Consider the following 10,669-nt stretch of genomic DNA (forward strand, 5'->3'; position numbering starts at 1 on the left):
TCATCAAGTTACTTCTGACTCATAGTAACACTCTACTGGGTTTCTGAGGCAGAATAACCCACCAGCTGCTCTGTCAAGCAAGATGGGCAATCTCCTCCCGAGCAATTGACTGTCTCTGAAAACCCACTGCGGGATCAGCCATGAGTCAGTTCTGACTTAATGATGGATAACAACATATCCTTGCAGGAGGAGGCCGCCCATCCTTCCCCCATGACACAGCCGTTGAATTCAAACAGCTGACCTTTCAGTTAGCATGTAAGGAGGCAGCATTCTACCAGGTTCCCCATCAAGTTCCCAGATGCCTGGTTTGGGCCTCCTCCTCCCACCTGTATCTCCAGGCCTACATGGGAGGCCCTAGCCAGCGGCTGTCTGGAGGTGTTTGATTATATCATCTATATGTGTAAGTACATGTATGTTAATGTGTGTGAGCATTTATGTGTTATATATGTTACTACATATATAAGCATATGTGGGAGTTTATGAGGCATATGCATGTTAACGTGTCAGTATGAGTGTTTATGTGTGAGTGTGTTAATGTCACAGTATGTGAATGTATTTATGTGTGTATGTAAGTGTGTGTACATGCCCATGTGCTCTTCCAATTAGGCCAAGCTCAGCTTAATCTGCCCAATAGGTCTGTGTCTCCCTGGTCAGTGCAGATCCCAGAGGAAAGTGGATTGCACCCCTTCTCCCTACTCCACTTCAGGCCTGACTAGCCCCGAGGCTCGACCCTCACCTGGGGTGTGGCAGACCCCAAGCCCAGCCCCTACCTGTGGCCCGGTCTCCTTACCTGTGGATGCGCCTTCGACGTAGGGGTAGAAGAAGGCGATGATGATATTGATAAAAACAGCCAGGTTGAAGGAGATGCTCCCCCACAGGGTCATGCGGCGGGAGAACCAGTAGATCAGCGGCATACCTGGGCGGAGGATGGTCAAGAGCTATTAGTAACACCCTCTGTCCACCAGTTCAGGCCCCACTGCCCTCACTTGCCCAGGTCCCATCTCCAAAAGGAAATGCATTTACAAGATCCCTTCTCTGGGGGTGCAAGTGTGAGGGGCTGCAATGGTGGGCTTTCTGGCATGCACCAGAGGGGCCACAGTGAGTAACTGCAGGAGCCCGCCCTCCACGCCACCCAGGGTCCTTACTTCGGAGCTTCCGCTGCCACTCCATCTCGTTGTGCAGGAAGGAGGACTGGTCGAAGAAGTCGCTCACTTTGCTGCCCTGTTCGTCCTGCTCGGTGGTGGTGAAGAGCCGGTGCTTGGTCTCCTCCGTCAGGAACTGGCAGATGCCAGGCACCGGGAACACAATCTGCTCCATGCTGCGGTCCTGCCGCACGATCTGGACACGCAGCAGTGTCACGCTGGCTCACACAGTCCCTCGCTCACCCCCACCCCTGCTGCCCCCGGACCCCACCTCAATCTGGGATGTGTGATTTTCATAGTAGGCCAGTGGGTCCTCCTCCTCCTCCTGTGCAGGCGCAGACGACTTGAGCATCTGAGACAACTGCTTGTTGTTGAGGCTGAGCTGTAAGGAGAGAGCTGAGGTCAGGCCAGCAGCACAGCTCCAAAGTCCAGCCCCGTCCCAGGACCTAAACTCCTCCCTGAGTTCTGGGTTTGATCCCTGGCCAAGATTCTAGCTGATCCCTCAGTTCTCAGCTGAGTCCACATCCTGGCCTACTGCTCACAGCCCTGACCCCAGATATCTGGCCTCCCAGCCTCCTACCAGGCCCTAGGTCGAAGCCCCACCCCCTGCCCAGCTTTGCTCATAGACACTCACCATGGAAGAGATGCCCTCGGCCTCCTCCTCTTGGATGCGTTTCACTGGCTTCAGCAGGTGCTGTAGCTGTTTGTTATGCCTGGAGAGCTGAGTGAGGGGGCGGAGCAGCCATGAGGGGCGTGGCCTCGGGCTGTGGGCGGGGAATGGGCGGGGCCGCGGGGTGGGGCAGATACCTGCAAGGCCAGGATGTAGATGTTGTGGCCCACTTCCCGTGGGCTCACCTCTGAGTTCTCCCGCTCCTCCTCCTGCAGGTAGGCCTTCTTGATGACGTCCACCTGGCAGGACAGCGCTTGCTCTAACCACCTCTCTGGGGAGCGGCCCACCCACATGGTGGTGCCTTCCCAGCGCCCACCAGCCCAGCCTCACCAGCTCCTGGGGCCGAAGGCTGATGAGGATGCGCTCAGCGTTTTCACTGTCATGCCGGCTCTCCATCAGGGCCAGGAGCAGCTTGGAGGCATTGTCCTGAGGGCGAGTGGTGGCCACAGCCTAAGAATCCTACTATACCTGATACTATGCTATTACAGCTCCCTCTGGCCCCTCAGCTGCACCCCCATCCAGAGTTTGCTGATGTCTGCACAGCCAGCCTCCTGCCTGTCTCCCCACCCACAGCCCTGCCTTCACTCTGCCATGCTGCAGGCACCTGCAGCTCCCCAGACTGCTAACAGGCAAAGGAGGCCCTCCGGTAAGCCAGAGCTCTCTGGAGTTGAGGCAACATCCAGCGGGGTTTGCTCATGTACTCACTCTTGCGGACACATAATGATGTGCTTAGTCTACGTGCAACCTGCACACGTTGCCACATGCATCACTGCACACACAGCACATGATGCCCACCTCACACACACAACAGCACACGATCACACGCACGCCCGGCAGGCTTCACAGACCCACCTTGAGCTGCAGCACCAAGTCCACGCGGTACTTGCACAGGGGGCTGATGTCATTGAGAATCAGCGCTGTGATGATGTCTATGCCATTGGACTCGTGTGTCACGATGCAGGTCTGGCAGGGGCGATGGGGGACATGGTGCCCAGGGTCCCTCAGGCTGGCGACCGCTCTGGAGGCCCCCAGCCCAAGCCCCGCCCCCCATTCATCCACCTCTGCCCTCCTGGCTGCCGTTGCCATCGCTGCTCACCTGGTTCTCATGGCAGGGGCCCTGGCAGTACTCGGTGAGGGTCTCCAGTGTCTGGATGACGAGGCCCACGTTGTCCTCGTTGATGTAGAGCCCCAGCAGCCCCAGGCCCCCTGTGGTACTGCCACACATGATGTCCAGGAACTGCAGCGTCTCACACACCAGGTTGTAGTTTGTCTTGTTGTTCTGACAGCGCAGGAAGTTCTATGGGGCACAGGAGAGGTGGGGGTAAAGAGGCGAGCCCACCAGGACCTGTGTCTGCATGGCTAGGGGATCACCAGCCACGGTGCTGGTGCCCCGACTGGATGGCAGGGTGCGGCCGCACGCCGGCTGGTGGTGGGAGCCGGGTGAGGAACCCCGGTGCTCACCTGCAGGTCCCGGTTGTGGTTCTCGCACAGCAGCTGCAAGAAGCGCAGGATGGGCTGCATGATGAGCACCGACGTGCCCATCTCGTTGCTCTGCACGCGCTCGCCCACCTCGTGCCCCCGGTGCAGGCTGGGGCCCAGCGAATAGCGGGAGGAGGAGCTAGGCATGGAGAAGGAGGCTACACGGCCTGCGAGACAAGGCTCGGTGAGGCCAGCCTCACCCAGCAGTCCCACCTCCTCGTGTCTGGTGCCCACCGATCCCTGCCCATGCCTTTGGCCTGTCACCCCCGGCCCTGCACCCCCGTGGCCCCATGCCCTGACCTTTGGTGGTGGGGTCTGGTTCTCGCTCCTCACGAGGCTGGGTGCCCAAGTCGCTCATGTTGACTGTGACCGTGGACTTGGTCTCCTGCTGGGCCCGCTTCATGCGGTCATGCAGCACCTTGAAGAAGCGCTCGGACTTCTTGTCACTCGTCATTAGGTTATAGAAGGATTTCTGGGAAAGAGATGGAGAAGGGATATGGTGGGACAGCGTTAACACTGGGCCTAAACCCTGTATTTCAGGGACAACGATGAAGGCAGACTAGGCCCCAGACACACCCAAAACAGATGAAATTCAGGTAGAGATACCCCTGTAACTTGGACTGGGGAAGAAGGGCCTGGGGAGCAAACTGCTGGAGGGAACTCTGCACCCTCCAGCCTCCTGACCAGTCTGTGTCTGCATTCATCCATCTTCCACAGGCAGCCAGAGGGATTCCCCTCAAGTCTAAGTCATGCTTCTCCTGCTCAAAATGCTGCAGTGGTTCCCAAGTCACCCAGAGGAAAAGGCGAATCTCACTGAGCCTGAGAGGCCACATGTCAACTATTCTCTCTCAATCCCATGCCACACCCCCGGCCTCCAGTTACCCTCACCACTCCAGCCACTTCCCCTTCACAGCCTCTGCACTAGCCGCTACTCGACCTGGGCTCTCCTCCCCTGTGTGTCCACAGCCTCACCTCCTCCTTTCAGCTCTTCGCTCAAATGCTCTCCGCTCAGAGCTTTCCTGGTCACTGAGTTCCAAACAACCCTACCCCAGCACCCCTCAGGCCCCTTGCCAGTTATCATGCCCAGCATACTCTCTGTACATGTGGATTATGTCTATGGGGTAACACACCCCTCTACTGAGATGGGTCTCTACTGTTGACTGCTGAAGCCTCAGTGTCGAGAACACTGCCAGGCTCACGGTAGGTGCTGTGTGTGGAATCATGGGGCAATACAGCAATCAGAGAGGGTTTTTTGGAGGAGAAAGACATTGCATGAAGGACCAAAGCTGAAGATGGTAATGGTTGTTATGTACCACTGAGTCAAAAACAACTCATAGTTGACCCTTCCTGGTTTTGGGAGATTTCTCATCTTTCTCCCTTGGAGCAGCTGGTAGATTCGAACCACATGCCTTTGAGTTGGCAGGGCTACTCCTTACCTATTAGGCCACGAGAGCTAAGGAAGATGTGAAAAATGAGGGAAGGACGCCTGAGCAGAGGCTAAAAGGCCACAATGGGAGGCAGGACAGTGGAGACAAAGGTTCAGGTCAGCCTGGAGCAGAGCAGAGGGAGGTGTAGAGGTGTGCTGGGATGGTGACAAGGGGCAGTGTGTATGTGAGAGACCACGGCCACCAATAATGGGTAGCTGGGACTTATACCTGTACCCCAGCCCTGTGACCATGTCCCTGTGACCTCAGAGGCTTACACCTTTTAAACAGGAAGTGCACAGCTAAGGCATGTGAGCACCTGGCACCCCAACTCACCTGGATCTCGGTGTTGCCACCATCCAGCAGGCGGATGGCCAGGCCGATGCTCTCCTGGAAGATCTTCTCATTCTTGGTGCTGGTGATGAGGTCGCACACCAGCTTGGTGGCCCCCTCCTTGTCCAGCCGGCACTGCGTGGCCGCGATCGCTGACCAGTCCTGGTCCAGACCTGGAATGGCAGGGAAATCACTTGAGTGGGCCTCGTGTGGAAGGAGAGCAGAAGGGCCTGCATGAAAGGCCACCCAGACACACAGCAGAGGAGGGAAGGACTGACCGACACTCATGGGATCTGGTAAGTCCCCTCTGGAGCTGGACTTCCGGTTCTGGAGATAGTTCTGCAGCAGCATCTTTCTCAGCTGGTTGCCCTGTGGGAGAATGGGAGTGAGGCGACAGCAGACAACGGGCATCAAGTACTGGCCAGCCACATAGACACAGCTGAGTTATAACAACTAGGCTATCAGCCCTGGTCCTGAGCTCCTGGACCTCCTGGTCTGGCCTGCCAGGCGTCCAGCCTGCAGGGACACTCACCCGGTCCCCATACTTGGTTTTCTTGAGCAGCATTTGCTGCAGGGTCCGCAGCACCTTGATGCACAGCTTCTCCTCCGACTCCATGAGGTCCTTTGTATGCTGGATCAGTCTGGGTGGGCAGAGAGGACCTACTCAAGGCTGCTCCCCCCTGGCTCCTTCCCAAAGGTGGGCAGCACAAACCCTCTAACCAGACCCCGCCCACCCAGCCAGGCACACGCACTTGGACAGGAAGCCCCCACTCTCACAGCGCTGGAAGGCCTCACTGCCCTCCAGGAAGAGCAGCTCGGGCCAGTGCAGCACGTCCACCAGCACGGACAGCTCGGCCTGCACCAGGGGCTTCAGTCGCTCCTCCAGAGCCGTGATGATGTCCTGGGGGGAAGGAAAGGGTCACCACCTCAGGTGCAGGGCAGGCCATTGAAGCCTGAGAGAGATCCAGGGCTTGGCCCCTAAGCTTCCCCTGCCTAAGCAGCAAGGAGTCCCATGAGCCCTGTGCCTGGCCTCCAGAGAAAAGCAGGTGCCTCTGTGTAAGTTGGGGGAAAGTGTCTCTTTTCCCAGAGACCCTAGCGAAGCAGATGCTTCAGGCTCCGGCTTTTCTCCCAGCCCTTCCAACTGTTCTGTGTGACCTTGGGCACACTGCATGCCCTCTCTGGGCTCGGACTCTGACTGGTAAGAATAGTAATCCCACCCATCCCCTCCAGAGCTGATGAGACAGGGGGCAGGAATGTGTGGCACAAACTGGAAAGCACTGAAAGGTGAAAGGTGAAGGGTGAAAGGTGGCCCTAACCTCCTTCAGGAGTCCTACTAGTAATGTAGCAAGGGCTCTGGGCTGCTCCCAGCTCCCCCTACATGATGCGTCTCAGCCCACTGCTCTAGGGCCTGCCCTCAACAGTCTCTGGAGAGGGAACAAGTGAGCAGGCCGTTCCTGAGAAGGTGTGGGCAGTGCAGGGAGGTGTGGGCACTGCAGGAGTGGGAAGCTGAACGTGCAGTACAAGGAAGGAGCTGGCAATGCACCCACCTGCAGCTTCTCAATGATGTTCTTATAGTCCCACTGGTTGGCAGTGGGGGTGACTCGCGGGAAAGTGCGTGTGGCTGATTTATAGTTGGATGCGTTCCGCTGGGCAGCCACGGCACAGCTGGCCCCGCTGCTGAGCAGTGAGCTGATGTGGGCGTCCAGGTCCATGGGCAGCAAAATGGCCCGACCCTTGGCTGGATGGGGAGAGGGGTAGTGCTGAAAGGCGGATGTAGGCGGTCAGCTGGCCAGAGGACCAAGCTCAAGGCTGCCAAACTGGGGTCAAATAAATTTGTCTGAAGTCTTAGGGTGCAGTGATAGGGACCCTACCCTGGCCTGTTCGTAAAAGTCTGTGAAGATGGCCTTCTTCCCAGTTTGGGGTAAAAAGAGGGAAGCTTGCCTCTTGGAGTCTGAATGATACCGTTAATGTGTAACTCAAAGACTGGTAATTCTATACCACCCCAAGATGCCTTGGAAGAAAGACCTGGCAAACTATTAAAAAATTAAGTCAGCCATTATAAACTCTACAGAGCAGTCTTACTCCAGAACTGGCTCAAAGGCAACTAGTTTCTGTGTCTTGGTTCCATCCAGGCTCCACACTGATGCCAGCGCTCCCTCCCTCATTCCTCCACCTCTTCCCCCTAAACATCTACAAGCCTTCCTTTTTGCCTGACACCATCTGTAAGCAACAAAACCCCTCTGTTTGAAGAACGCCCACCCAACACTAGCCAGCATCAGTGTGCGCCTCCAGGGAACTAACTCAGTAGAGAAAACTGCTTCTTTCAGTCATCTCAGTCACCGAGATGCCAGCTGGACATCAAGAGGGACTTACAGAGACCTCCCCCCCCGGAGCAAGTGATGGGCCAGCTTAGGGACCTGGTCTGGCTTTGAGGGCAGGCATCCCTGTGTGAAGGGAGGAGCGGGGGTGTTGGGAGCTGGCCCCGCCCCCGGCACACTCACCCACCATGGCGAGGGTCCGGATGCAGGCCTCCACGGAGCCCTTGTGCTGCTGCTGCAGCCATGGACACTCCAGCAGCCGCGTGGTAGACTGCAGCAGCTGCACCACAATCGTCTGGTGTGTCTGGAAGAGGCCATACAACCAATGTGGCAGCCAGGCTCACCTTACCCTGGGCAGCCCACCAGGCCGGATGGCCTGCCCTTACATGGGGTAGAAGGGAAAAAGACTACACTAGCCACCACGTGCCTCTGTGTCAGTTGGGAAAAGTGCCTTCTTTCCCAGAATTCTGCAGTGCACAAACTAGCCAACTGCACTTGGCAGCCCTGGGAGTGATGCCCCTGAAGCCATAACCCTGTGGTTTAAACTAATGTTGTGAAGCAGTGATATATTTCCATGGTTCAAAAGTCAAAAAGATTGTCTAAAAAAGACTCATCTCACCCTTTGCCCCCAAGCCCCACACCCTGCCCTGGGATGATGTGAGGTGGAGAAAACAGAAATGAGACTAGAATCCTGTGGTACAAAAAGGGGTTCTAGAAACACATGTGTCATAATAAGCCCACCTCTTGGTGGCTGCACAACATGGTGAACATAATGAATGGCACAGATACGCGCACACACAGACAGCTGAATTGACAAATGTTTTGTTGTGTATATGCTACCACAATAAACATGAAAAAGTAAAATAAACAAACCCACCTTTGTCAAGAAAGTAGAAACCAATGTTCTTCTTTATTATTTTCGTGTATGTGGTAAAAATGTACACAATACTACATTCACCAATTCAACAAGTTCTACCTGGATAATTCAGAGACGTTAACGCCATTCCTCACGTGGGACCCCTCATTCTGCTGAAGGCCCTCCCCAGCTCCTCAGCCCAAGGGAGCTCCTTCACTTGGCTCCTTGTGTGTCCTTCATGGACACAGTACAGCAGGGTCCTTCCTTGGGGAACTCAGCCTCCCTTCCATTCTAAGAGTCTAGACGAGGGAACTGTCTCAAGTCAGGAAGCTGGGAACTGACTGCGAGACCATGACCCTCCCTTCAGTGGTTCGAGTCAGACGTGTGTTGACTAGACCTGGAGCTTTTCCACATCGTCAAGCACAATGTGAGGAGAGGCGGTCTTTTAACTATTTCCATTTCAGGGATGCTCTATGATCAGCTACACAAGCTGCCAGTGAGTCAGGGTGACTTATGTGAGCCAGGGAACTGTGCTCGCCGGGCTTTCCACAGCTGATCTCTCACCAGGCCTTTCTTCCACGGCACCTCTGGAGGACTCACACTACCAACCTTTCAGTTAGCAGCTGCGCACATCAACCACTCACACCACACAGGGATTCCCATGACCAATTCAGATTCACACACTCATTGCCATTGACTCGGAAATGATTCAGCTGACCCTCCCCTGGGTTTTCAGAAGTTATAAATCACACAAAAGACTGTCCACCTTTCTCCCCCTGTGCTGCTGATGGATTCAAATCACCAGAGAGGTGCCGCCTTTCAGGGTAAACAGGGTAACTTCCTGCAGATTATGCCACCAGCGCTCCCTTGGACCAATCACCCCAAGCCAAAGATCTCTGGAATCAGACTGTTCAGGTTACATACACACCCACACTGTCAGTTTAAGGACTAAGGTGCGTCTGATTCAGACCACAGTCTTTCCAATCACTCGCTATGCATCTGAGAGCTGGACAATGAATAAGGATGACAGGAAAAGAATTGATGCCTTTGATCTGTGATGCTGGAGACGGGCGCTGAACATCCCATACAGCCAGGAGAACAGATACGTTTTAGAAATGGTGCAGCCAGAGTGCAATTTGGAGGCAAGAATGACAAGGCTTTGCCTCACCTACTTTGGACATGTTGCTAGGAGGTGGAGATTCCTTGGAGAAGGACATGATGCTGGGAAGGGTGGAGGGTTGGCGAAGGAGAAGACCCTCAACCATATGGATTGACAGTGACTATTGCAATTGTCTCCTGTGTGTCGGGAAGTGTGAGGACCGTGCAGGATACAAGAGGGTTCAGATCCTTTGTTCACAGGGTTGCTATGAGTCATACTCAACTCGACAGCACCTAACAACAAACCACTGTCTCTGGCGATTAAGTGCTGCCACTTGTCCCTTGCACCCTTGGTTCTAACATGCCCACTGAACTTAGTAGTTCCTGTTTGATGGTACAGTTCCTGCTGTAATCCTGACCTACAGAAACTGTAAAATAAGAACTATAACTCCAAGCTGCAAAACTTGAGAACAATTTGTTACACAGCACAGGTAACTAGTACACTTGCCTATCCTTCTGCAGTTTCTTTAGGAAGCACAAGCAAATATGAATATATGTTCGAATTTCCCCCTTCCCTACAGAAAAGCAAGGAACCCTAGTGGCATAGTACGTTCAGAGCCAGGCTGCTAACAGAAAGATCTGTAGAAGAAAGATGGGCAGTCTCCCTCTGTAAAGATCTTCAGCCTTCAAAACCTGATGGAAGGACATCACGAGTAGCCATCAACTAGAGAACAGTGGGTTAGTTTTAATTTTCTTGTTTGGTTTTTTGTTGTTGTTGATTTTTAATGGAAGCAGGCCAGGCCAGCCACTGTTAGGGCAAACAGAGCTCACCTGCAGGGAGGTGCTGTTCTCAGAGAAGGGCGAGCTGAAGAAGGCATTGATGGTGTCCAGCACGACGGTCAGCACGTACTTTTCCAGGGTGGGGTCAGCCAGGCGCTTCTCCCGCTTACTGCAGACCTGATGTAGATGCCTGGGTGAGCCAACACACACGACCGTCCTACCGCTACCTCCTGGGAGGCTGTCCATCCCTGCACACCACACAGCTCTGCCCCCCACCACCCAGCCCTGTCTCTGGCCTGCACAGCCCTGCCTCCGGATACAGCCCTGACTGCAGGCTGCATAGCCTTGGCTGCCCACACAGCCATGCCTCCTGGCTGCACAGCCCTGCTTCCCAGCTACAGAGCACTCCTCCAGGCTGCATAGCCCTCACTCCCTGCACAGTCCTGCCTACCCACACAGCCCAGCCTCCCGCCTGATTTCCAGCTGCACAGCCCTGCATCCAGCCCCACAGCTGCACAGCCCTGCATCCAGCCTCACAAAGCCCTGCCTCCCGGCTGCACAGCCCTGCT

At 55.2% G+C, this 10,669-nt stretch overlaps 1 protein-coding gene across 1 annotated transcript in view; it reads right to left on the minus strand.

Moving 5' to 3' along the window:
• ITPR3 (inositol 1,4,5-trisphosphate receptor, type 3) overlaps window positions 1-10,669 on the minus strand; it is an 89,517-nt gene that overhangs the window by 6,360 nt on the left and 72,488 nt on the right. The window contains exons 33-49 of the mRNA XM_006882082.1: window positions 10,152-10,277; window positions 7,550-7,670; window positions 6,596-6,786; window positions 5,801-5,949; window positions 5,581-5,689; window positions 5,327-5,417; window positions 5,052-5,221; window positions 3,592-3,763; window positions 3,274-3,458; window positions 2,909-3,109; window positions 2,665-2,775; window positions 2,143-2,238; window positions 1,950-2,051; window positions 1,777-1,863; window positions 1,414-1,524; window positions 1,146-1,338; window positions 791-916 (exon numbers count right to left, since the gene is read on the minus strand). Of these exons, the coding sequence (XP_006882144.1) occupies window positions 791-916; window positions 1,146-1,338; window positions 1,414-1,524; window positions 1,777-1,863; window positions 1,950-2,051; window positions 2,143-2,238; window positions 2,665-2,775; window positions 2,909-3,109; window positions 3,274-3,458; window positions 3,592-3,763; window positions 5,052-5,221; window positions 5,327-5,417; window positions 5,581-5,689; window positions 5,801-5,949; window positions 6,596-6,786; window positions 7,550-7,670; window positions 10,152-10,277 (2,341 nt within the window). The remainder of the gene's footprint in view (window positions 1-790; window positions 917-1,145; window positions 1,339-1,413; window positions 1,525-1,776; window positions 1,864-1,949; window positions 2,052-2,142; window positions 2,239-2,664; window positions 2,776-2,908; window positions 3,110-3,273; window positions 3,459-3,591; window positions 3,764-5,051; window positions 5,222-5,326; window positions 5,418-5,580; window positions 5,690-5,800; window positions 5,950-6,595; window positions 6,787-7,549; window positions 7,671-10,151; window positions 10,278-10,669) is intronic.

The sequence above is a fragment of the Elephantulus edwardii genome, unplaced genomic scaffold, assembly GCF_000299155.1.
Source record: "Elephantulus edwardii isolate Elephantulus edwardi_28Jun2011 unplaced genomic scaffold, EleEdw1.0 scaffold00017, whole genome shotgun sequence".
Taxonomy (NCBI): domain Eukaryota; kingdom Metazoa; phylum Chordata; class Mammalia; order Macroscelidea; family Macroscelididae; genus Elephantulus; species Elephantulus edwardii.